General features: G+C 41.1%; 1 protein-coding gene across 3 annotated transcripts; it reads right to left on the bottom strand.

The window, feature by feature from the left end:
• Positions 1-389: 389 nt before the first annotated feature.
• Positions 390-27,608, bottom strand: pbx4 (pre-B-cell leukemia transcription factor 4). 3 transcript variants are annotated; one of them, XM_047328055.1, is made up of 10 exons: positions 26,729-27,608; positions 22,542-22,615; positions 7,922-8,166; positions 6,964-7,154; positions 6,367-6,502; positions 5,908-6,064; positions 5,170-5,172; positions 4,216-4,319; positions 3,214-3,300; positions 390-2,150 (listed from the first exon to the last, which is right to left on the bottom strand). In XM_047328055.1, the coding sequence occupies exons 1-10, from the start codon at positions 26,911-26,913 to the stop codon at positions 2,061-2,063; spliced, it is 1,272 nt and encodes a 423-aa protein (XP_047184011.1). In that variant the 5' UTR covers positions 26,914-27,608; the 3' UTR covers positions 390-2,060. The 3 variants fall into 3 exon arrangements, with proteins under 3 accessions (XP_047184011.1, XP_047184009.1, XP_047184010.1); XM_047328053.1 differs by lacking the exons at positions 4,216-4,319; positions 5,170-5,172 and adding an exon at positions 24,367-24,480 and having other exon boundaries at positions 26,729-27,602; XM_047328054.1 differs by lacking the exons at positions 4,216-4,319; positions 5,170-5,172 and having other exon boundaries at positions 26,729-27,597.
• Positions 27,609-27,638: the final 30 nt, after the last annotated feature.

Here is a 27,638-nt window from a genome sequence, read left to right as displayed (position 1 = left end):
CTTACTATCAAAATGCTTTGTTATTCACATAACATTTAATGTATAAAATAGTTCCAAATAATGAAAAATCCCCCAAAAATGCTGCAGGTTTGTCTTAAACACCAGTTAAGAGTTTTACTACACCCAGTGCTGCCTCTTTTTTTGGTAACAGAGGAGAGAGAAGCCCTTGCCCAATTGGCCATAGAACTAAAAAACAGAAAAGTTGTTTTTTTTACCAGAAGATATTAAAAGATGGGTAAAGGGGAGAAGATGCCTCCTATGCTCACAATCAAATTACAGGTCTGATATGACAGTTTTCACTCCAATGACCCACCCCCCCCCCCCCCCCCCCCCCCCCCTCCCTCCCCCCAAAAAACAAAATCAAATCAACTTGAGGCATGACAACACCACACAGAGACACAGATACAAATATAATTCCCTCCTCGCCTCGAACTGCAGAGGTGGCTGTGCACCAACTTTAGAGAGAGACAGAGTAGCATTATTACATTGCTGAACGTGGTATTTTTGGTTTTTGGTACAACAGAAGGTCGTAGCGTGTTGCCTCGGGCTCAAGAGCTCACGTGTTTCGAGATGGGGAGGAGATCTCAGTTGAGCCCCACCTGGTGTTGTCATTGGCTGGTGGAAGCACCCAGTCTCTATAATGCTCACAAAGGTCAGAGGGCACCAGCCAGTTTGACAAAAACATCCCAAGAAGACTGTACACACGCCCACACAGAGACACACACATCATAGCAATACATGATGCACTTTTTCCTTTTTGGTCTGACTGTAATAATTATACCCTTTAAATTTTTTTTTTGTTAATAAAAACGAAGCTAAAAACTCGGAAGGTTAAATGAAAATAATATCACGCCTAGAAGTCCTACATGCATGGAAGACAGTCACGTTTCTAAATTCATGTCACGTTTGTCCCAATAACACATCAATGCCCCACAATCTTTCCACCCCTTCACCTAACGTCTTTTAGATGCTTTATTGAGCTCATTTTTGGTGGTGGCTGGTGCATTCTTGGTGAAACAGCATTAGAAAATAGCCTACAATCAAATAAACTAGTGGACAGAAAGCAAGAAGTAAAGTCTACAAGCCATCTACCAACACCCTCTATTGGTTAGCAACAAAAAAGGGCTATTAGTTACATCCACTCAACCAAAGATATTCTCCTCACTCTGCCCTTTCATCCTCCTCTCGCCAGCCCTATTATCACCTGTCCTGCCTGGTTTAGAAACAGTGATCCCCTTAACTACCTTTTTACAGGTAGAGACACTCATAACAAGGATGCTAACTTTTGCGCTTGACACATCTTTTATGTCAGCTTACTCTGAAAACAACTGAAACGTTGTTGGGTGTGTTTTATGAAGAGGGGGTAGCATGCACCTTTGCGCATGTTTCGGTTATTCACTTTGAAATCTCCAACAGAATGAAATATCAACCTATAAGGACTGGGAGATGCAGCGTCTTGTGTCGAGTTGGCAGAGGGTGATCTTGGAGGAACAGATGTGTTGACAACTACTGGGGCAGCACTTTGGTACGAGCAAGGTGAGCAGAGCTCCCTGGTGATCTGTATCAACAGTTTGGCTGCAAATGCCAAGGCTTCAAGAGATACAGGCAATCACACACAGTTTTCCAAAGCAAAGGATCAAGTGCAGAGGTCGACAGCACATGGACAAGCTGTGTGAGTACTGTGTGAAGTTAACGTGCATATACACATAATGTACAGACATCATGATCATCTACACAGCTGGGTCAGTGGTTTTCAAAAAGTCCATAATAGTAAAGATGATTTCTATGTCTCGGTATCGGTAAAACTCCATCCCTCTTTCATTCTTCAGAGTTATGGAGCTTCGAGCGTTGATGTGGAGCTGTGGGGTGGAGGGAGAGTTCCTCCCAACTACTGTTCGGCTGTCCTGTGTTCCAGCACAGTGTGTGTTTATGAAATGCAAAAAACAGCTCTGTGCGGCTGTTCAGTTGAGAGACAAGGGAATATTGAAGAATGGGGATAGAAGATGGTAGTCAGAGCAGACCACAGTGGGAATGGAGTGATGGCAGGGAGAGCCGCCGGATCAGTTGGAGGTGTCGGAGTGGACGCTGCCAGGAGGACCGGGAGGGGAGGTGACCGAGGGGGGGTTGGTGGTGTCCTGCCAGCTGTTAGCCTGCAAAAAGACAGGGATATGAGTGTTGCACATAAAGAGGACATTTAACAATCAGCAGTCTAAATCAAGTATGTCTGCTTACAAGCCAAATGATGCCACCTTAACATAGCTTACTGGAAGCAGACATGCTGTGTTCATTCTGAGAACTACCTGTACAGTAAGACAAGTTGGCAGCTTCCTGATTGACTGACTCGTACAAGATGAACGGCGCCTCGCCTAGTTAATGGACGAGAGAAGGCGGTGGCAGCAGGAGGCAGTGTCAAAAAGCTGCAGTCAGGGCTGCATATAAGATCTATTCATCCTGTATTCAGTCTTCAATAATTGTTTTAATAGCAGTCAACATGACAGGCGGCCTTTTAAAATGCTATAGAGGTAATCTTAGCAATCTTAATTTAGACTGTCTAGGTTTAAAATCAGATGTTATTTCAGGAGTTAACTAATATTCCCATCATAGACTAAAAAACCATCAGATTGAAATGTAATATAAGCAGAGCCTCTCTGATGGATGAAAATGACAATCAACCGCAACATTTATTCAGTTAACAGAAGAAGAGAAAACTTTGATATAGTGCAAAATCTGACAAATAAAAGCAAAAATAAACAAAATATGTCAAAGGAAAGTCATGTTGTGATACGACATCTAAACGAATCAGCTCAAAGGTCGGGAAGATTTGGGGTTTCCAATCATGCTCAGAAGTATCGCAGGGCCTGGCTCCAAACACTGCAGCCGCCTTGATCTCGTGAGCTTATCGTGAACTACATTTCCATGACGTCAGAGCGAGACCTGGCTCATGTCAAACAAACTTGTCATTAGTCTGAAGTTATAAATTCCTGATGTTGAACTCTTTCCCAACAACTTATTCCCCAGCAAGAAGCCACGATTGATTTATCTCACATCCCAGTGAGCATCCATTTGGTGATTTTCATGACGTCAAGGCCTAAAATTTTGTATTTAAATTTGTTATTAAAAATTATAGCCACGTTTTTTTGGGATGTCTAGGTTACAACTGTAACTATATCAACAGCAATTCAATGTGCACAAGATGGACTTTAAGTTACTCACATCCAGGCGATGAGGGGTGTAGAGGCCACTACCCGACAGCTCCTCATAGCCGCCCGTCAGGTGTGTAGCACGGTGCAGGGTATCCACCTGTCAGAGACAAAACAAACCCACAAGTTTCAACACAAACTTCAACACTAAGACTGAAATCTTGATGCGACCAGCTGCTGTTTTTTTTTTAACTAGACAACCACAAGCTGAGCAGAGGAGTCACGGCATCCACAAACCTCTACTGCATGCATCAGAACCAGTCTGTATTACTCATGATTGCTTTTTATCTCGAGTCCCCCCCCACCCCCCATTTAGTCACTTAATTCAAACAATATAGGTATAACATTATACCCATCAACTTAATGACTCTCCATTAAATCACATAGGCGTCAAATGAAATGAAAGACAGCAAATGATGCCAAAAGGCAGGTACTTAACTAAATTGTTAAATTTCTAGATTATAAAGCACTTAACAGCAGAAATCTGTGGATCCCCCAGAACATTAAAACAGCATATGTCAAGATCTCAATCACAAGGAAATTTCTCAGGCTACACAGGTGAGAGGGTGAAAGTATAAAGATATGGGATAAAGGAATGTTTAGAAGGGTTGGAAGGTGCATGAAAACCTATAGCTTGACAAACTGATGATTAAGTAGAGGGTTTGCAGACTCAATCGCCAAACCCGATTTGTGGACCTGTGCTCTCTTAAGATTTACATATGTACACGTGTCTATAGAAGGATTTGCAACATTTAAAAAAATTTAGAGCCTTAAACTAACTGACATTATTCCTCTTGAGGGAAGCTGTAAGCTCTTCAGTGCTCATTGTGCAGAGGGTCATTTTGTTTGTGCTTATGTTGGGGAAAGGATTAATGGGGTCAAAGGTAAAGTAGGGGTTGGGATCTGGGGAGAGGTCAAGGTCTACGGGAGCTACGCAGAGGTGGGTATCCAAGGATTCTGGGTGGCTGGGTTTTACGGCATTGAGGTCAGCTCTGCAGCTGTCCTCAGTGTATACCTGCAGCTGTAGAGAGGGGGCGATGTTGAGACCCTCCCCGTTGAGTGAACGCAGGCCGAGGTAGGCGTCGCCTGTGTGTGAGAAACTGTATGACCCTGGTGACCCTGTAGGCAATATATATACCCAATATCCAATCAGTTGCACCACAGTGCCATGGGTTCAAGAGGTCACCACTGGTCATGGACATTGACTAGTAGCACAACATTTTAATAACGCTGAAGGATTCCTAACTGGGAGAAGCTGCTTGCAATAATGGTAATGGTGGTGAAGGAAATTCCCATGATCCCATATTACATTAGGACATCACCAAACTCTGTCTTTTTGTATTGTTTTGATTAAGAGACCCCTGGCATCCAAAAATTACATATTGTGCTTTTAATTTTGGCTACCTTTAAAAGGCTTGAACAACCCTGCCGTCCACAGTTGTCACCATTTATTTTGACAACACTTGAGTCATAAGAGGGGAATAAAAACAGCTGAACAAGCACCCTTCAGCTTCCTTATCTAAGTGGGAAAACTATATATTATTACTATGCGCTGTGTTACACAATTGTTCAAATTTTCCATTAATAAGAACTACATAGATACAAAGACAATATGAAAGATGGACAAAGAGTATTTGAAGTTTACATTAGGTCAGAGAATCACAACGGTTCCGGGTTGCACTTCATAGTTATAAAAACATGGGATGTTAGAAATGATGAATGAGCAATTAGCAGTTAAACATTTTAAAAGACATTAGTGACTTTTTACTGATGGGGATGAAGTTGAAGTGAAACATGTCTGGGGAAATACTATAGTCAGTTGCTTTCTAGTAAAATAATGGAGATAAGCTCCTCATTTTGATCAGTCTTTGATTGTTTCCTTGTTAGATTTAGAATCCTTTATTTGATGTCATGTTTGAAAGGCCAATTTACACTCACAGAGAACTTTGTTTGGAACACTTGTACAGACCTGCTTATTCATGTAATTATTCAATCAGCCAATAATGTGGCAGCAGTGCAATGAAATATAAAGATGAAGATACAGGTCAGGAGATTCAGTTTATCTTCACATCAAACATCATAATGGGGAAGAAATATGAGTTTGACTGTGGCATTATTGTTGGTGCCAGACAGGCGGGTCTGAGTATTTGTGAAACTGCCAATCACTTTTTCGTGCACAAAAATCTCTAGGGTTGTATCAACAACAAAACACAAAACAACAACAGCTCTGTGGACAGAAATGCCTTGTTGATGAAAGGTCAGAGGCGCATGGCCACACTGGTTCAAACGATCTAAAAGTCTCCATTAACCCAGATAACCACCCTTTAAAACTGTGGTGAGCAGAAAACCATCTGAGCTGAGAAACAGTTACCCAGTATTAGTATGGTGTTCCTAATAAAGTGCTTAGTGAGTGTATGTAGCCAGAATGTAAAAGTAGGCATCCAAGAGTTGGGCTGCTGAAGCAGTACCAGGTGAGAAATGACTCTTTATAGCTTTCTGGTTGTATACAGGTAAATTATATTATTTGTTGGCTGCAGATTGTGTGTGTGGTATCTGAAAAGCACATTTACTGTGCAGTGTAGGTTACGCTTTTACAATCAAGTGACACTCATTGTGTGCTTCAATCGGGTTGTGTTTGAAAACAACTGGATGTTGAGGAACTGAACTCTGTAAATGAGAAGTGGCAGGGCTTGTGGATTTTCGGTACCTGAGTTGGGCGTTGCTGGAGAGTTAGCCTGGCTAGCCTGCGCCGACACATTGGCAGCATCCACCGCCGTTTTAACTGCGTAGAGGTTCGCTTCCTCCTGGAACTTACCAATGTTCTTCTTGTAGCGTATTCTCTTGTTGCCAAACCAGTTAGAGACCTGAATGACAGATGGATGTCACATAATCCAATGCAGTGTTTCCTTTGCACTCATTGAACTGTTGTAGCCACACTGAGCTAATGATATGTTAAATAAGGAAAATAAATCAGGAAAAAGAATTGTTAGCTTTAACCATCACTTTGTTTTACTTGCAATAATAGCACAAAACAAATAAAAAAGATTGCAGCCTTTTTAAAAGTAGATTATGGGTATGTAAGGTATGTACTGAAAGTAACAAAAATCACATTTAAACAGCTAAAATGTCCTTTTGCTGTCCTGAATAATAGCAGTTATCAATTCACCTGAGACACAGTGATCCCACACTTTTTGGCCAGTTCCTCCTTGGCTTCCTCACTTGGGTAAGGATTGGAAAGGTGGGAGTAGAAATACTCGTTCAGCACCTCTGTAGCTTGCTTGTTGAAATTGCGCCTCTTACGTCTGACACACACAGAGAGAAGAAATAATGACACAAGTGCTTGGAATGTACATGTCACAACAAAGTCAATGCACTTGGATCACTTCAGCCCTCGAGAAATAACCAGCCATTTAGCACGCACGCACGCACGCACACAGTTATTGTTAAGAAATAGCATTGGCTGCCATCCAGCCCAGTCCTAATGAGGCAAAACATAATTTCTGATGTCGTACTTAAGGTTAGGGGTATGGTTTGATTAGTCGACAGCCAAACCAAAGAAAAAACCTAACCTAGCTTGGTTCTCTCTTTGTTGTTGTTGATGATTTTACTGCACTGGTTGTGGCTTGAACCCGCAGCCTCGGGTATGGGAGGCAGATGCATTAACTATTTGGCCAAAAGCACCATTTTTTGTTTTCGATTGAACATGGTAACAGACACACAGACAGACACACAGAAAATAACAGCCATAAACACAAACACAGACCTGGCGTCCAGGAAACGTGAGCGCAGAATCATGACGGCCTCGCAGGTGCTCTGTTTGAGCTGCATCTGAATGGAGCTGAACTTGCGGTGGATGATGGCCACCATGCGCTCAATCTCCTTGGGAGAGATGGGCCGTGTGCGAGACTGCTCTCTCAGCAGGTTCATTACATGGTTGGTGAACTCACTGCAAGCCTGGACCGAGAGAGAGAGAGAGAGGAGATGAATGCTTTTGAAAAGAGATAGTCCACGTACAGATTCTATTCAGTGCCATAACAAGGTAATAACATGTAGGCCTTGGCTTTATGACTTCTTTGTTGATAAGCTGTCTTTTCTAAAGAAAAATAGACTAATATTAAAATACATTGTGAGTTACCGGTAGGATTTAAACCATAAAAAGAGCCTAAAGTTGTGGTCATCAAACAGGTTTTTAAATCAGTGAAACACCAGGAATGGGTGGACCGGAGCCATAAACAGCCAAGAATGTGCAAAGCCAAACACCAAAAGCCATGTGATCTTGGACAAAACATTATCTAAATTTCTGTTCGTGCCAAATTTGAGCGTATTATGTGTTATAAAATGTTCTGTTGTCAAAAATAATTTTCATTCCTAAATATGAAGCCACCATCTTTATCCACTGAATGAAGCCGTTAAAATCAGAGTAAAGCACACTCGCCTAGAGTACTGAAGAATAGACTACGAGGACTCCCTGGTTGAAATCAGGTTGAATAAAAGGTGTATCAACTTAATAATTATTACAATACAAAAACAGAGGTCAGTCTTGTGATGTTGATTAGTTGGATTGAAACCATTCTGGTCATTTTCTAACAGTATAACAGTTGTTTGTTTTTTATTTGGCACATAATTATTGTTTCCAGACAAGGGGAACCCAGGTACAGAGAAATTATAATATTTGTGGAAAACAGAATATGTTCAAGCTTTTTGGTCGGCTCAGCACACACCTGCTCATACTTCTCCAGTTCAGAATGATATATCTGGCGGATCTGGGCGAGTTTGGCTCTGTAGTCGGAGTGTTCTATGCTACTGTCGGTTGGTGAGCCCCCTGCTGCTGCTGCAGCTGCAGCTGCTGCAGCCGATCCGCCTCCCTTCTCTGGTCCCGACACACCTTCTGCTAACAGCATGTTGTCCAACCGCATGATCTGGGGATCTGGGGGGTCCTCCTCCTGCACACCTCGTATACTCAGCACTGGACAGGAGAAGAGAGGAAGAGTAGGAGTTAGGCGGGCAAAGTTAGTTTGAAAAAAAGGAAACCTGTTTTTGTTAGTCTGCCCAAGCAACAGGTTTCTATGTCTAAGAAAACGTGTTGGTTAAGAAGTTTTGTTTGTTTTTAAAACAGAGAGACCACACATTTAATCTCAAGGGGAAAAAGGCTAATAGTGTGGGTTCTGGGGTGCAGAGGGCAACATTTTATCACTGCTAAAATTCAGAAGAAGTGCATTCCTGTCAAAACCAGTGAAGTTTCTCCCCTGAGCCATTGCAACAAGCGCCTGGCTGAATTCACAATGAGCCTGAACTTCTTCTAAATCAACAGCAGAGGGCAGTGTGGCCCCTCAGTGGCAACCTGCCAGAGATAAGGGCATGAGGCATGGGACCAGTAATGGGAGTGCATGTGCTGTCACTATGAGCCCCAGTGGCCATAAGTATAGTTATCAGTCGCTGCTCTCCACCACTGTATTATACCAGGACCTCTGTCAGCCTGCAGCCATGCTCTCATCTCTCTCTCTCTCTTTCTTACTCTCTCTCACACACACACACACACACACACACACACACACACACACACACACACACACACACACACACACACACACACACACACACACACACACACACACACACACACACACACACACACACACACACACACACACACACACACACACACACACACACACACACACACCACTTTGTTACTGAAAAGTTTTAAGTACAGACAACCATCTTTTCTTCAGAGCCTAAAGCTTTTAACCCGCAACTATTTTTTCTCTTGCCCCTTTTGCTTCTCGATCATTCTACTTCAGAACATGAGACAAGAAACTTGACACATTATTTGACAACAGTCAATTTAGTTAGTCAAAAGAGTAGAATGAATGATACATGGCTATTATGATATCAATTCACCTGCATGTAAAATAAAAATAAAATAATTGTAGAGGGAAAAATCCACAGTAAAGTGGCTTAGCAACACTTTATTTATTCAAAACTGATTTGATTTTTGTTATGATCTAGAAAATAGGCAACATTTATTTAGCAACAAGCTAAAACTCAAGCAAAAAAACAACAACAACACATTAATGAACAAATAATATGAACTGGTTTCAGTTCGAAGTGTTTGTTGATTACTCTAGAAAATAGTCAGCTAATTTGATATTTATGTTAATTTTTAGTTGGTGCCCTAAAACACATCTGCTTGGAGGGTAGAAATATAACAAGGAAGTTTGTGTAAAATTGTAGAATTAATACATTTTACTGTATATATGCATTAGGAAAGTGAGGAAGTTGTCGTTGTAATGTGTAAATGAATAGGGAGACCAGAGCAAAAAGGTTCAAATGTGTTACAATTGTGAAATAATGGTTCAATAAAATACAATATTGTGTCCATATTTATGCTAATCTTTAAAACTGGAGACGAAAGCAACAATGTAAAAGCCAATTTAGAGAGCAGTGAAACCAGACAGGATTCTGAAGGAGACAGACGCTAACAATATGGTTGACAAGATTAATCCAAGTGGAAACTGGGTTGCGTTAGGCGCTTAATCAAAGCTCATCATCAAAGGTTACGGGGTGCACAGATTTGTTAATTCAAAGCCTTTCTTGTTGGCAAAACTTTCAAAAGTAGTCTTTATGTTGCAGTCAAAGTTTCCCTGTAGAGAGTCACGCTGAAAAAAGGTTTCAGCCATGGCGCAGTCAGAGCTAACAAATTAGTAGGACTTTAGTGTAGGGCTAACAGATGTGGAAGAAATGAGGACAAAAACAGTTTTGCTTAAAAGTTTCCAAGTGCTACAGGGGAAGGCAGTTTTTTTCTTTTTCAAACTTCATTTGATAAATGAGTCTGTTCCACCATTTAAGGCCTCACATAACAAAGTGTCCAACTTTCCCTCTTTGCCCCTTTTTTTCTTGTTCCTTCTTGCCTGTTTCTTTCCCTCTGCTTAGGTCTCTTCTCTCTCCAAGGCACATTCCAGCTCTGCTGCTCCCCCATCTCAGGGCTCAGGAATGCAGCAGACCCAGCCGCCTGAACTAATGACCCTGATTCGCCCATCTCTTTCCCTCCAATTTTTCTTTCTTTACAGCCATACACATATGATCCCTCCACCAGATAACCTATAGGTAATTTAGCGATAAAGGAAAGAAGTATTTGTTTTGTCCTGACAGTATGTAGTCGTGAGTGTGTGGTTGATCTTTACTGTCCATTTACCAAGAAGTACAACTGACCTACAGTGAAGAGGGCAACTGTGGCTCTTGAAGCTTCTCACCTCTCCCCCTCCATTTTGCCCCCACTCCTCATTATGGCCCCCAGCTGTAGCCTAATGCCCCTACATTCCCCTAATTACTCCAATTAAGCTGTGATTACCCACAGTTGCACTCATGCTCAGTCTAGTGGCCTAGTGGTATTATAGCAGCTGTTGAGATGAGTTAAAATACTGCACAGAAAAAGACCATATGACATGGACGCACGAAAAAAGGAGTCTTCCCCTCACAAACCTTCAATGAGACCCCAGAATAATACAGCTAACAATTAGATGGAACATAGAGCTCTGAGAATGCATGGTTTCATTTTGATCAACTGGCTCCCGGCATTACCACTGAGCTGGTTCAATCACTGATCAACTAAAACTCACAGTTCTGCAAGTAATAATACATGAATTCCTTTTCCTCTCTCTTTTTTTAATAGGGAAGACATCTTAAGGCCTGCAGCCTGCATCCACAGCTCTTAGAAATCACACTATTATGCACACGTTACCACCCTAGCTGAGCTGTGTGCCATTGAGAGACCGAGCGAGCAACACATACTATGAAATATTCAGGGTATCCAGCTGGGCTTTCACTGCATACATAATCATTCTCATTTCTGCACAGCCAATGTAGAAACGGTGTGCTGTACAGACACAACAGGCAGTATATGAGGTGGTGCAGGTAAGGGTGAACAACCTAACCACTAGTGTAGTGCTGTACATTAACTGTATTGCCTTCCACACATTGAAATAGATAAGACTTAAACGCAGTCAGTATATCATTGCTCAGCTCACAGCACAAGCTTTATCCTTGTCTGTCTTTTCCCTCGCTAGCATCCCCCTTTTCACTCTGTCTCCCCCAACACACATCCCCTCCCCCCTCTCCCTTTCAGCACACCCCCACCCACCTCCCCCAGTGCCCCCCTCCCTCTGTTCTCCATTTCAGTCGAGTTCTCCATGTGAGCCGCAATCCCTCATGCTGTCAGCCCCCCCTCTCCCTCTCTCTGTAGACAGACAGGATTAGCATTTTAATTGCATCAGCTCCCTTGGGTATTCTCAGCCTTTCACTGGGAGAGAGCAAGGGAGCGGGAGAGAGAGAAGCATAGAGAAGGAAAAAAGGGGGAAAAAAAGGTAAGAAGAGAGAGGGTAGAAGGAGAACCAAGGAGAATTGAAAAAAGGAGTCACAGGAGAAGATACGTGTGCAAGAGAGTAAGAGACAGAGAGAGAGAGAGAGCGAGAGAGAGCGAGGAGAGAGAGTCTACAGGAATATACAGAATCCACAGTACAGACGTGCCAGAGAGCGAAACAGCCAGAAAGAGAGAAAAGATAGGACTGTGAAAACATCGGTTTTCCCTTTCATTACAGACAAAGAATTCAGATTGAGAATAGGCCACAGAAAGATGGTTTTCACAATAGAATTATACTACATGAATATGCAAATTTACCTCACAAAAACAACAAAAATAAATCTCAACTGCACCTAGGCAACGTATAAAGTACGTAAAAGAACTAAAACTGTTTGCCACATATAAATTATCATCTGGGGAATGCAAATGCAGCTAGGGAAAATAAGAACTGGGACCAGTCTGCCTACATTAAACGACTCTGCACTGTTTTGTCAGAGACATTTCACAGTTGCAAACAAAAAAAGCTTGGAAAAACAGATGGCGACCAAACTTCTTCCTGAACAGTTGCTGAAAACCAATCAGGTTGAATTTGGTTTCCATATTTCATGAACCATGGCTATAGTCAAGACAATTTTTTAGAAAGAAATGTTCCTTCAGTAGAACTTTGACAAAACCCAAAGCAGACCTGACGTGTATTTTTCCACTAATTTTCATGATGGATCAGTTTGAAATCCACTATGCAGAAAACAGAGATGAGTGGAAATAGAGACCAGAGAAGGGGTTTCTTCAAAGTCCTTGACCTTTAAATCCATCCAGTGAAATACAAACGTCGCTGTCATTATGTACACTTAGTCACCCGGGAAGGTCTGCAAATGCAATTTCACGAATCTGATTTCACAACTAGTTTTCTTCAGCAATTTGAATAAGTGCCTTGATGCCAATCACACCTTTTTCCGTTTTTTAAACAGTTGATTAATCAAATCAAATTTCACAAACAATTTCTTCTGTGCATAGGGTTTTGATTTACCATGCCATTTCAGTAGAATATGGGTTGCTCAGAAAAAGGGCTTGGGTGAATAAAATGTTGCCTTAGGCAAGTTGTAGAATGTGGCATTAAAACTGAAGAACCAGCATTAAAATTGAATAATTTCACTGATAGGGCTTTTTGCCAAATGGATATTGGGAAAGGTGTATTTCTTCTACCCCATTCTTCTAAAAGGATTTTTTTTTAGAAAAGTACAGCGAACTTAATGAGCCCAATCCATATGTCCTTACCTACTTTAAGCAGCTCACGCTAATCAGCATCTGTTTGGGGAGTTCACCAGAGTCCTGTTGCACGCAGCCCCCCAGTCTGATGCGCACACACACGCGCGCACACATACACACATAGGGGTAAGTATTTCAGAGTAAACACAGAGTGGTCTGATTAAGGTGTGAATTGGAGAACTCACACCTTGGGCAAACACAACACTTCAGTTCAACACATCATCAATCAGCCCTTAATTAACTAAAGGGAGAGGCTTGGACACTCAAGCGATGACTACGTTTACCGCCCTTGAATGGTCACACACAAACACACTGTCATACAAACACACACACACAAACACTAATAAGGGATCAATCTGTGTTGTCACTTAATCTTCACAGATAGAAGCAAATAAAGAATCTACAATGTATTTTCCCTATGCCCATCAATTATATGAAGAGTTCAGCAATTTTTTTTAAAGACATTTCCCTGATGGCCATACCAGACTTTTTTTAAAGGTCAAGAGTAAAGGTAGAAATCTAAATTTTTTAAATCTTATGTTATATTTTCCCCATTTTCCAGTGGAACAGTGTTGCCAGTATATTTTTAACAGGCCCAGCAGAAATGAAAATGTAATAATTATAGTGGCCCAATAATGCAGTACTTATGGGAAAACACATTACGTTAGGTAAATATCTACAGGATTTTTCCTAACATTGTAAAACCCTTTTTTTACACAGCACCTATACTGAATGAACAGGGGGAAAACATCCTATGATCTTTATTACTCTGGAGAGAAATTATACTGTAAACACCCAATGGAAGACATTTTTTCTGAATCTTTCATCTAAAAATACTTCTTTTTTTAGGGTTAAACAATTGTGTTCATTCATTACAACAGATATTCTCTATGAATAGGACAAGTACAAGTGTAACTATGGCCTGTTACACACACTGTGCATTATGGGGGAATTGCAGCATTAATTCTGCTAGGCTAGCAAGTGTATTTGAGATACGCAGACTGAAAGGTGTTTGGTTATTCCAGTTTTACCTGCAGGAGTTTCTGAAAGCTAGTGTAACATGTTCTTCTTCCACAGAGGAAATACAATTATCACGAATGAAAATTAGTTAATAGCATCTTCTGACATGTCCAGCCCCCATTGTCCCACTGTTGCTCTCTCTCTCTCTCATAAACACACTAACAACAGACCCATCTGTCATAGTCGGACTTGCCATAAGAAGTACCGGGAGGAATCCTGCCATAAAGGTGGCATGGTGCACCGTCAAAAAAAATATGTTTTACAGTCACCAAAAGGCACAACTCAGCATAACACTGGTAGTTTACGCTTTAGCTGCGTGCGTTCCCACGACAGGCATGCGGAACTCAGCGTTACAGATACACTCTGTGTAAAAGGGGCTTGTTTACAAAGTAGCCAACAACACTGGCATCTGATAGCAATCAGATTACTTACTTAGACTGCTCTTAGTGATGTCTGACCAAAAAACGCAACACTATGTAATGTTATAACTTGTTTTGTATCTACTTGCATAAGAAACGATGGCTTGCTCAAAGAAAATCACAATAGCTAGCGTTAGTATGAGGAGCTGAACCAGATACGTCTGTGTAGGGGAAAAAGATAATAGAACAGGAGATAAGCAATTTATAATTTAGATATTAGTCTTTTTTGTTGAGAGAAAAAGTAATTGTATGATCATGTCAGTATTTTCAGATATTTATATCAAGGTATGTACAGGACAGTAAATTTTAAACAGCCTCAGAAGTTACATAGCCGTTTAGCTTACTGTAGCTAGCTACATGGCTAGCTAGCCACAATTACACCAGTGAAGTGTCTAATAATAGGGCTTATGATAGACTGTTATATGAGATTACACCCTCAACAACAGTTGGGTTTAAACACTATCATGAAAAGGTAATAATAGTATAGTAATGAAGATTTACAGTAGTTGTGAACTTTAGTTTACCTTCCATATATCACATTAGTGATATGTCCACTCTGTTTTTAAAGACGAGCGGCGGTCTTCTTAGCTTCCCTGAAACTTTTCCTGGCCCTTGACTGTTGTACCATCAGTTGTCGAACCATATATAGTTTGCAATAATAGAAGCAACAGAATTCAAATGAAACCACAAGATGGACACCATCAGAAGCAGCAAATTGTTGCTCATGTGATTATAATTAAGTTATAAAATAAGTTTTGAGTCAATTTCAATTTAAAACTTTACAAAATAGTTTAATATTGACTTCTAGAAAATAGAAATCACGTGTGAGCCAAGTCACTCTAACAATGTCAAAATAAAAAGTAAAATTAACAATATATAACTGTATACGCAAACTAATGTCACACTTTGTGTTCGCATGGATAAAACAACGCACTTATGACCGATAACGACCAAAACATTTAACCCAAGTCACTGAAGTGCTGGCAGACTGACCACCTGATGTGGTGGAATTTTAATCAGCCTTGTTTACTACCATAACATCAACAAAGTATATACTGTGTTATGTGATATATGTACTTTCCTACTTTCCTATAATCTCTGTTCCCACTTTAACTTGTGGGGCAGTGAATGAACCTCTAAGGGCAGTGAATGTGCAGGCAATTGATTGCAGTTTGTGTTCAACAGTCATCTAAGAAAACATGGTTCTTTTTGGAACATACTACCAGTATAACTAAATATTAACTAGAAACGGACAACAAACTAATGTTTTTTTTATTTCAAGCAATAGTTCGATTTTGTAAAGAAAATATTTATGCTTCAATATGGCATACGTGCTAAAATGAGTGATGTTTAAACTGTGACTAAATCTCTAATATAATATCCCTAGTCCCGTACAGTTCTGCAACATATAAAGACAGGGAGACATGGAAGAATAGAATTTGAAATGTCACAGGAGGAAGGAGGATGACGAAGAGCACCTAAGCAGGAGGCTTGTTATAGCACTGCTAGGATCTTCCCCCAGTCAACTCTCATCAGGCCAGCTGCCTCCTGTGCTCATTAGCACAGACTCTTAAGGAGCTCCTAAAGACTTTGTGAAAAATGAACACTCATTTGAGAGGTCGTTAATTTGCACTGTTATGCAAATTAGGTGGCAATTAAGCGATAGATCAGAAGAGCAGTGCCCATTTATAACAAGTGAACAAGCATTATGACACAGTCAGATGGTGCCACAGAGAGCCGAGGGTACATGGTTAGTCTGCACAGGTCCGATGTACCAGTTTAGTGAGGAATAAAAATAACGGTGCCTACAATATGTATGGCTGGTCAGGATTACAATTTACCAGTGGTTTTACAGGAGGATACACACCGACTCTGTAATACATGTACCACACATTAAAAAGATACTGAAACAAAAACTAATCAACCTCCCAAAATAAGCCCTCAATCTAGTTAAGTGCATCCATTTAGATTTATAAAGAGCACCGCAAGCTTACAAGGAGCATGGCCTTCCCAGTATCTGTAATAACCCAATAAATACTGCTAATCTTAGGGTGAGTGGTATAACTCCCTCCCTCCATCAGCCCTGATGTTTCCATCTCTCCCCTGCATTTATGACATGGTGTGAAATATACAAACATACCGTATGGGACAGCAATGTGTACTACTGCAAAGGGGTGGAAGACTCCCATCAATTGTAATTAATCCTTAATTAGTCAGGATTAGGAGCTAGGCCCTGACACACTCCCACCCCACTGCCACCAAACTAAAGCAATCCAGCTGAGACCACATTTACATATCTTTAATTAAAGAGATGCTAGCTCCCTTTAAGAGCAAAGCCTAAAAATAGTGTGAGAAGCATAAATGTTAAAGGCGGGGTGGGGTGTGTGTGTGTGTTGAGAGAGGGATCCTCGACCAATCAGTACTGGTGGGTCACTCAGCATTTCCTTGTTACTTTTTGTTGGATTCAAAGACAAAGCAGGTAAAAAACATGGTGCCTTGCCTATAATGTCACTCTGATGAATACATTTTCAACAGTGTCACCAGTGCATGCCCACTTCCTCACTTTTGAGTTTTATTTGCTGCCCTTTGATTTAGTAAGTACATTCAATCAAATGCAATTAATAAATTAAATTGACTTGACTCCTTTGGTTCATTATTTTAAGATCCCGTCACTAAATTCTAGATGAGTAACACAGGTTTGAGTACCAGAACATAATACATTATCATATAGACAAACCTCATCTGGTAATATTTTACCCTATGTTCTGAGCTCTTCCCAATAAACCTGTTTGTCAAAATTTGATCACATTATCTAATCCAACTATGCAATTCAGTTACACAATCAACCTTGTTGATGCTTATCGCCGATTAAAACTCAGTATTTTAGTGAGGTAAGGTGGGTGAATATGGACAACAACTGAGTGACAGCACAGTCAAATCACTGCCCTTCATGATTTGTGGCCAAAATCATACTACAGCAGTCTTAAAGGTGAACAATTCCACTGAGCTTTTCCCTTCCTACAACACACTCCACACAGCAGTTCCCCTTGTCAATATACAGAAGCCCAGTTCCTACAGGAATAATACCACATGGGGAAATCAGTGGGCCCACACACCATTTGGCCTAAGCTGAAGGTTGGGTTGCTCTGCCTCCCCAGTTTGAGTTGGGGTGGGTGGGTGGTGGTGTGTCTGTCAAGGCCAGGGGTCTGTGTGATATTAGCCGTCTGCCAATCTGGCTTGGGGAATGGACACCAAGTAATTACTCCTGCTCTTACTGCCTCATCAATCTCCCTGTATTGCTCCTGCACCCCCCAACACACTATCTTTTTTTCATTCTCTTCTGCAAAGAAGCAGGGAGAGAGAGAAAGAGACAAAAAAGGGGACCAGATTGAGTGGCAGGACACCACAAAACAAAACTGAGATTTCTGAAAAGTCAATCCTGCACCACTGCATAGGGAGAGTAAATAAAAAAATGGACTATTTAAAATGTAAAATATGGGGATTTGACAAGGTGGATGTCCTATTCTCATTTTAGACCAGAGTGATAGTAAAAATGCAGATTTGGTACCATCACATGAGTAGTATTTCTGCCACAAACTATTTTATCTTGTTACGGCTTTAGCTTAAAATGCACTTTATGCTTTCCATCATAAAGATATAATAAAAGTCTCCCCACAGGTTCCTACCAAGTCATGAAATTTTATGGCTCTGTTCCAAATTGGGCTCTTTGAAAATGAATAATAATTAAGTTGCTTTAATGAAGCATGTAAGTCACTAGACTTCATGTACTGTAGTCTATCAAAGTTGGTGGAATACCAATCTAAATCAATCATGTAATGTTGAAAGGGATTTTCCTTTTAATTGCCACCAAATGAATGGTTGGCTTTGTTGTTAAGCTCCATGCATGACCTCAATAACAAAGTTATACAAATTAAAATTAGATTGCTAAAGACAAAAAAAGGGTTTATCTGGCTGTGAATAAACATGTGGCAACTATGTGTGACCTTTAATAGTGTTGCATTGTTTAAATGTTTTTACAACTACAATCATGCTGTAATTCAATTAACATGTAATTTGGGCCATTTGGTTGCTGAAATGTTATAGTAATGGGAACCTGAGTGCAATGAATACATTTGAATAGAGAATTTAGTCACCGTCTGAAAGAGCCAAGAGGCTAACAGAAGATAATATAAGGATCCATTCATAAATATGTTAGTCTACAAAGAAACACAAAGGCCTGGTGTGGGTATGTTGCTACAGGTTACAAAATAGATTAAATATAATCCACTTTGAAGGTTAATTAAATGCCAATGGTGTTTTATTCTGCTTTTGGGGAGTAAAAACAGAAGCCATACTTTTCTTTTAACAGATAGCATAATTAAAAAGTAACAAATCCATCGAAGAACAAAGAAAACATTCAATCTAAATATATGTGAAATTTAGAACTTAAAATAAAATTGTAAAAAATCAGTTGAAACAGGACATTTTGTATTCACTGACAAGCCATAATGACTAAACGGGGGAAACTTTTCCATTAAATGTAGAGAGAAGTAGCATGGAGAAAACAGAGAGGGGGTTAAGTGAGTTTAATAAATCTCACCATTCATTCATCTTCTAAAAACATTAATAGGATGTGATGATGGGTTGTCAGCTAGATGCTATGCAGCATAGTAGCTAAGTGCTGCTGGCTCTGTTGGTGGGCATCAACTGTGAGATTTTTGTGCTTTTAGGTGGTCACAAAAATAATAAACTTCCATCCAACGGAGGAATATATGTCAAATTAAAAAACAAAACATTACAAATAAATAAATAATTATTTGAAGAATCAGGCAATGTATTTGCAGTTTTTCCAACAAGTTGAGGATTTTTTTGTGGTGTAAAAAAAAGTACTTGTGGTGGAAGTTGGCATGGCATATGCCTGCTGTGCATGCAGACTTACAGTATTCAGTTTATATGGAGAAAGGGTAACCTGGGTTATCTTCTCTTCTTCTTCCCCTAAACGTATCACATGCAAGCTATCGGTAGGAATTGAGGGCAGCTAGTGGTGAGGGCTAGGTTGTTGTGGAAAGAGAGGCCTCTAGTCCCCACTCAGTTACTGCAGTGCATTCAACTCGGTTGTGTGGCCAAAAATTATTTGTTTTAAAGGCATGGAATAAGGTGTTCTAATATAATGATTTACCCAAGTTAAAAACCAAGTGATTTTATCTTTGTGGGTGGGTCGTTATCTACCCAGATTGGCAGGCGGCAATAATAATAACCAGTGTCCAGATACATTGTGAGGACATTGGCTTAAATGGGCACCTAACAGAGCCATCATCTGCCTCAAGATAAGATCACACTGGCTACAGGCCATCAGGGTGTCCTTGTGGTTACTGTCGTTGTCACCATTGTTGTATGAGAGGTGACACAGGGCCAGCCATTTCACCCTACGTTTGGTAGGCTGCTAGCCAGTTTGCCACCATTTCAACACAGCCAACTAGTGGCATTATCATTATCCCGCAGACTTGTTTATCAGACAGCTAATCAAGATGAGTGGCAAGAGTTGGGGTGTGAACTTGTCCAAGATAGGCAGGGGGAGGGGGCACTCTTCATTCAATTTGATGTCTCAAAGCATAAATTTTTTTTATTATTTTATTCCAATTGAAAAACCATTTAAACCCTGTCCAACAATATGCAACTGGGAATGTTCAGGCTTGAAAAAGAGAGACTTGAGCAGAGTGACAGAACAGAGTGAGTGACAGATTCACTGTCCTGTGAAGCACAAGGAATGCTTAAAAGTAAGGAGAAATGCCTCAAACATAGCCAAACTAAATGAAAAACTTCTGAGTAACTGCATTGGCTCGTGAGAGATTTTGGCATAAGCTGTCCCATTGCACCAAGAGCTATTTTTACAGCAAATACCCATGAGAGGGACAACAGAACCGAGTTAAAGCAAAGCCACTAGCTCTCAACTTTGATCATTTCCTATCTCCTCTGAATGCTTTAATTTCTTTTTTCTTTTTGTTTCTTTAAATATCTTTGATAAAGTATTAAAAAGCTATAGCATTTCATACAGATGTCATGTTTAACGTCAGAGCTCAGGTCAACACAGGACCTAGTGTAAAAAGGGGGTGTTTTGGGCTGGTGGTGGTGGTGGTGGTGGAGGTGGTGTGGGAGTACTGGCATTTGTGCAGAACATTTCCTTTACAATGAAAACAATCTAACCAACTGCAGCACTCAGAGGAATTCACCTCCCATCCCCCACACCCCACCTCCCCCTCCTCCTCCTCCACCACCATTACATTACCATATCAAAGCCCTGAGTTCAGAGCAAGTCTTCTCTTTCAAGAAAGGGAGCTAGGCAGAGGGAGGGAGGGGGAGAGGACAAGACCAAGGCAGTAAGAGTAGACCCAAGACCGAGTGTGCTTTCATCCCTGTTTGGTGTGTGTGCCTATGTGTGCAAGAGAAATAGAGTGTGTATGTGGGTGTTCCAACACAAGTGCATGTTTGTAAGCGAGAAAAAAATACTGCAGAAAATCTGTGGAGATACTAGGGGACTACTGATTGGATCTTCCACAAGCTGCACTGAAGAGAAGTCAATTCACATTCCAGAGGCACATAATGGGGCCTGCAGGGGGTCTGACGGAGGAGCCGAAATGCCAAAGCAGGTACACAGTGCAGTTAGGAGGGTACGTGTGGCAGATGGCCAGCAGAATACAGGCAAAGCCAAAGATCTCTATATCGCATGGTTGGCATATTCAACTCAACCATGGATCTGTTCCTAACCTACAGTGTCTCCATGCGACCAACTGTTTTTTTTTTCTGTTCAGCTTACTGTACAAGAGCTCACAGACCCCCTCTCCAGTTTGCTGGGAGACTAAATGTGAAAATCAAAGTGAATGGCATTAGGGTAAATAAGACCACTGGTTGCCTGGGAAACAGTGTACCCTGCCCCACTCACTCAAGCCTAGCCTTTACTTTTCTCCCATCACTGGAGAGCAATAATACATTATTGACAGAGGGCCACAACAGGCAGCAGTGCCGCATTTTCAAATTGTATTTGAACAAGAGAGATTTGATGTAAGAAGATACACAGGGCAAATGAAAGAGAGTAAAGCACACAGATAGTCAAGAACACAGAGAGACTGGCAGAGGGATAGAATTAAAAAAATAAAACACCCCATTCACAATAACATAACCATCAATCTGCCATCCATCCCAGGCTTCCTCCTTTGAACCCTCTAGAATCTGTCAGAGAGCTGACTTGAATAGCTAACATGATTACAATAAGCAGCATGTTTACTTTGAATAATTTCATAAATAAAAGTAAACCTGAGATGATGCTTTTACATAGGTATTCATTTCCATAAGGTCACATGTTGCTGAAAAACCAATATCATTTGTTAAGACAATGTCAGAATACTTTCTTTTTTTTGCATGTTGTCATAGATTAAGGTATTGTATTGATATGCAAAGAAATGTATTTGCAATAAACAAATTACCTTATGTGGTGTGGCTGAAATTTTTATATAGCATAACAGTGAGACAGTAAAGCAATAACCCCTCTGGAGTTTTTCATATCTCCCTGCTGTACACTAACTCTGCATAACTTTTGGGATCATGTTTGATTATTTAATCTAATAATTTGGATATCATGGTTGGAAATAATAGTAGTTGTAGTGTTAATTTTTTATTACCCCGCCACAATATAGTTAATATTGCTGTGAAATTCAACCCAACTGTAAGAGGCTGTTGTTTACACCATTCACACTCTGTAAAATTACTGTCCTTCATTTGTGATGTAAATTGATGAGAAAATTCAACAATGTTAAAACAACCAGTATATTTCTCAATTCAGATTCTTCAGATAAAAAGGAAAACCAAATTGTACACTATTATATATTCTCATGTGAAAGAGTTGTAAGAAGGTTCTGAGGCAAATGCTGCTGTCTGACTCGAGTTTCAAAGGGCCAGATCCACGATGATAAGTTTCAGCTGGTCAGTGGGAAGTCTGGACAGCAGCCAAAGGCATTTATAAAATATATAATTAAAGGGAAAAAAAACAACTAGCTCTAGTACACATTTAGAATGATCTTGAACCAATGCATACACCCTTCATTCAGCTAAATCAGTTCTACAACAAATACAATCAATATTCAATCTATAGCATTCTCCAAGACGCCGATAAATAGTATCTTGGTGCCAGGAAAACTGACGCAAAGACACACTATATGTCAACAGTAAGTTACAACCTGTGCAGACTGGAGAACACAAAGAACGAGTGAAGTAGAAACTCACCCGTCTTCTCTTTGATCTCACAGAGAACGCTGAAGAGGGCTGGCTTCATTCTGTGACAGTTCAGGGCATGCTTCCTGTAAGAGAGAAGAGGGAATAAGAGAGGGAGAGAGCAAGGAGTATTACGATAAACAGACCTCCATCTCAAGTCATACCATGCCCTCCCCTATAAACAGGTAGTGGAGCTGAATGTATTATGCATACAGAGAATTTCAAGAGTGTAATGCAACACAGCAGGACAGAGCTATGTTGTTTAAAGGCATTTTCAATAACCAAATGCCTTTGTAAGTGCATAAACATCCTTTATACTGAACCAGCAAGAGTGATCTTGTCATTTGGATGCTTTGCACTGTGGGACAAGTAATGATGCCAAACCTCAAGGTCATCAATTCTGAGCACCAGATTCCAGAGTTAATACAATTATCTAATTTCTACCTCTTACAGGAAAACTTGTTCCATAAAAACAGGCTGTAAGTTGATAGAGAGGATTAGTATTAAGTTGCAATTTTAATTTAATCAGAGGCATTCTCTTTATTGCCAAACAGGCTAATAGCAATTAAAGGAGAAAAGGAAAAACTACAGAACTTGAACTACAGTTCACCGTAATCAAATCACTACAAAGTTTACTGCTAACACTAATCCATGCATCCACACACAGCAGCACAACTTACAGTTTATTAAAACTTAAGACTGAGGTATACTGTGGCAAAGCCTGAACCGAAATACGACCCTAAATTACTTAACACTGTTGTCTCTAATGTTAACAACTGTATTGTCAATACAAACCCATTTCATCACAGAGAGAAGTGAACAAGAAGCTGGGTACATATGGAATTGCAATTTAAAAGTCTGCATTTTTTTTACCACATTTAAAAAACAATGAAATGCACACAACAAAAATATCTAACTAAACATGCAAAACATTATACTACCCCCTGTAGCTCTAAAAGAGAGGTGCTTTGAAACACTATAGTTACTATATCTATAGTTTGCAGTGCTGTTGTATTATTGCATTATGTTGTAAAAGGTTTTTGTTATTTGGAACACCCCTGTAATTTCAATGAAAAGACCTACAGATAAACCAAACAAGCGTTTGGATGTGTTCTATTGATACTTTTACAAATCACTACAAATATTGTTTATAGTTAAAATTGTTTCACTGGAAACAATATGTAACGATATGCAATTGGAAAAGTACAACACAGATAAAGTTTAGGTGAAAAACAAAACCAAAACTAGAATGACGCCTCAAATTATGATGAACGTAAACTAAAAATGACGAAACAAGAAAAACCAGACGATCAGCCAGAAATAAAGCATTTCTTTTTCAGATAACACATAAATACAACAATCTTGATAAGAAATTGTAAAAGTGCAACACAGATAATGTTTAGGTGAAAAACAAAACCAGGATGAATCCCCCATTTCTGATGAACATGGAAAAGATGAAACAAGGAAAAACCTGATGATCACCCTGAACTAAAGCATTTATTTTCCAAACAACAACACATCAACACAACCACAGATGAATATGATTTGGCTACACCTGACCTCAACAACAATTCCAGTTGTGAATGTCCTCTGGAGTATTAATAAGGGGACTAGGGTGAACTAGCAAATCGTGCGCCTACTGTATATGCCACAAATAACAGCCTTTCTGTCAGATAATTGAGGCAGTATGTTGTAAAGATGTGTGTCTAGCATTAAATATGTAATTTTGTCCACTAATTCTGTCACTGCTGGATATGAGTTGGGGGAGGGCTGCCTTCAGCATGGAGGGTATGAGCAGGAGGGGGAGAAGGAGGTGCTCATGCGGTCCTGTACTGACCTGTGCTGGAAGTTGAGTGGCAGGCCACCCCCTGCCATGCCCCCCCCTGCTCTCCCTCCCTCTGTGGGGTCGTCTGATCCACCCCAATGCGCCGGCGAATCCTCTGGCCAGCATCTGAACATATGGCGACAGGGTGAGAGGATGAGGGCGGATGGTGCGCAGGAAGTGTACTCTGCAACACCGAGTTCTTGCGCTGCCCTGACCACTCCCCATCCCAACACACTGCCACCCTACATCACAAGGGCGTCATGCTCACATGTGAACCACCTCACACATTAATTTGTAGTTCACGAACGGTGGGGAAGATTGATGTGTAGGTGACAAACCTGATCAGAGTTAAGTATGATATCGATAGAGATTGTACAATTTAGGTCATACCAGCTGCTGTGTGTTAGCACACCTATTTATAACAACAGACTGAATGTTGTCATGAATCCAGTTATGTTTTAACCTTTTACCTGAAGTAATCCTAAGAAGCAAATTCTAAATGAAGATTTTTTAATAAAATGCCTTTATTGATGGTATGATCATCCCCATCAAGGACTTAAACTGTGCATACCAGACAAGTCCAGGGGCCTACAGTAGACTGCTTTTGTTTTGGTATTAAACTTGCACACATACATATAGCATGAAGAGGACATGCTCTGAGATGGGAGTTTAGATCAATAATAGCATAAAGCAAGGACATCTCTGTCACTTCCAAAGCAGCCACACCTTTAAAAACATTATACGTTTTACATAATAGTCTGTTAACATCTACTAATGACACATCTGATTTCCAACAACATAACGGTCCCTTTAAAATCCAAATGTTTCCGTCGACATAGTTTGATTAACCATTTTTTTGTAAATGGTCAGCACAAATCATAAGGCAACGTAAAAAGACTGGAAGAAGAAAATTAATTATGGACTACATGAAATATTAAAAAGAAAAACTATATGCATTTTTCCATGAAGCGAGGCCTGATTAAGTCCTCAAACTTGTAGTGTGGAAAATGTAATATTCCAGTGTTCATAGGCTGCTGGTGTAGCATCATCCCTCCCCCTCACCACCATCTCATTAATAGAAACTCGATTTGCGGACAGCTGCACTCGCGTACACATTATAGGAGAATTGATTGCACCCAGCACACAATGAAAAGGATGAACACCAGGGAGGGAGGGAGTGAAAGAGGAGTGAATTAATTAAGAGAACCAGGTGGTCAAATGTTGGGTGGAAAATCACTAGCTAATGACACATCACACTGTGGCCACAGTCTTGCAGTGGACGGTTGTCTATTGTTAAAATACTGACGCTCCATCTGAAACTGACCTTATGCTCCTCGAGCCACATGGCAAATGAGTGCGAGTCATTCGCTCACTGCGGTGCATATAACCCCTATAATAACCATTGGTACCAACACCTCGGACAGGAACATTAAGTGACGGGCCATACGAATGACCGATCGCTTGTCATCACAACCAGCACTGGGCAGATGCGTTGGACAAATTGAGTAGTCCTCACCCTTACCTTAATGTACCCACTCATTTGCATTTCCATGACTAATGTTATCGACACTCATTGGTGTAGAGCGCCACATCACATGCATGCTGTTATAATTAGGCAAATCTAATATGGCATTGTCCGATTGGTCACATGAGAAAGCTTTGGCAACGCGACCAGAGGAGCTAATCCCACTCAGATAGTTGCGACTCTGGCAACTTGCATAACACGCACTACCTTCACAAAGCTTCTTTTTTTTCCTCCTTTTTTTTTCAGCTTGTTGACATACTTCTTGATAGTTTTGATAATTAGTGCACAAGGGAAACTGGCGTCCCTAACTTCACATTGTCCCATGAGCCCAAACTGCCTCGGAATACCCCAGGTCTGTTTTTCCTGATGCAGGGGTTAACGAAACTCTTCGGTCAAACCAGCATCAGGTAACGTTCAATGTTGGCGAAGTGGCTCTGTGCATTTCACACGGCCGCCATTCCCACAGACCCGCAGGAGAGTTTAAACTTTTCAACGTGGCAATTCATTAATAAACCAATTAAGAACCACGCTGTCGCCGTATTTCAGCCAAATGAGCATGTCATCAATCACGGTTTGCAAAGGAAGCGAGGCTGGAATTAACAAAGAACCTCCTCTCGAGGCACAACAGCCCTGTGCTGCGTGTGCTCCAAGTTCTCCTGCACATACACGCCTTATTGTTATTGGCTTTGCAGCAAATGCGAATGTGCCGTTGAGTCGCATCGTGTCGCAATTACCTTGAATCTGAATATCACATTTAAACGTCCGAGCCCCGGAGCAAAAAGTGGCGACACACGCCGCGCAGTGTAGCTTAGCTATCACGAGTGGAAAATGGCTCTTCGCCTGTCTCACCTGGCCTGCGCCTCGTCCAGGCTCTCGTCGGTGATGGCCATTATCTGCTGTAGGATATCCCCTATGTCTTGTTGAGGCTGACCGAGCGACTGCTGTTTCCTGACCGAGTCCGGGTCGCCGACGTCGGCTTGTGCTAGTCCACCGAGTCCGGCGAGACCCGTCAGCATCCTGGTCTGATCATCCATACTTTCAAAGAAAACTCGCCGTTTTTCCCCGGTCGAAGAACACACACACACACACACACACACACACAAATAGCTAGCCTGTTAGCTAGCCAGCAAAGTATCTTCCGCGACCAATCATACAACAATTCGCACTCCTACCCGACGGCGACGATTCGCGACTGGCTACGGCTCGTTTCTCATAAAACAGATCGCGCGGACACGCGTTGCGTTCGCCTGCGTTTTGTTCCCCGCTCCGGTCAATAACCGCGGCCAGGCTAACTCGTTAGCTCGCCACCGAGTGAAGCGCGGCTAGGTCAGTAGCTGTAGCCCAGCAGAAGAGCAGCAGGGACACACATGCACAGACGGTGGGAGCTCGCCAACAGCGCCTCGCACATTTTCGAGAAGAAGAAGAAAAAAGGGGAGAAAAAAAAAAGGTCAAAATGAAAACTGTAACAATAGACGAGCTCCCTTGACTCGACGCAATCGCTCGCGAATACTAATTTTAAATTAAAAAAAAAGGAAGGAAAGAAATAATGCGCGGATGCCAGCGACGCAGCTTCCCGATCGCCTTCCAGCTCCAATCAGAACCCGCCTACCGAAACACTGTACGGTTTGCCATTGTTGTTGCTGTCGCGCGAGTATGTGGGATGTTCTGGGGCTGCGCGAGCGCGCTGCGTCTCGATGACCATCGAACTCACAACAGCGCAGCGCGAGAGCGCGGGTTGGTCCACCAGCACGACAGGGAG

The sequence above is a fragment of the Scophthalmus maximus genome, chromosome 17 (assembly GCF_022379125.1).
Source record: "Scophthalmus maximus strain ysfricsl-2021 chromosome 17, ASM2237912v1, whole genome shotgun sequence".
In the NCBI taxonomy this organism is placed as follows: Eukaryota; Metazoa; Chordata; class Actinopteri; order Pleuronectiformes; family Scophthalmidae; genus Scophthalmus; species Scophthalmus maximus.
The sequence above is the reverse complement of the archived record's forward strand: the minus strand, read 5'-3'. Positions and strand labels throughout refer to the sequence as shown.

Excerpts from the sequence above, each read along its gene's own strand:
- pbx4 (XM_047328055.1), bottom strand. The coding sequence starts at position 26,913 with ATGGATGATCAGACCAGGATGCTGACGGGTCTCGCCGGACTCGGTGGA. Across the intron at positions 8,167-22,541 it reads TGAGATCAAAGAGAAGACGG|TGCTGAGTATACGAGGTGTG; the intron begins GTGAGTTTCTAC and ends TCTCCTGTCCAG. Across the intron at positions 3,301-4,215 it reads CCCCCTCTCTACAGCTGCAG|GTGGATACCCTGCACCGTGC; the intron begins GTATACACTGAG and ends TGTCTCTGACAG.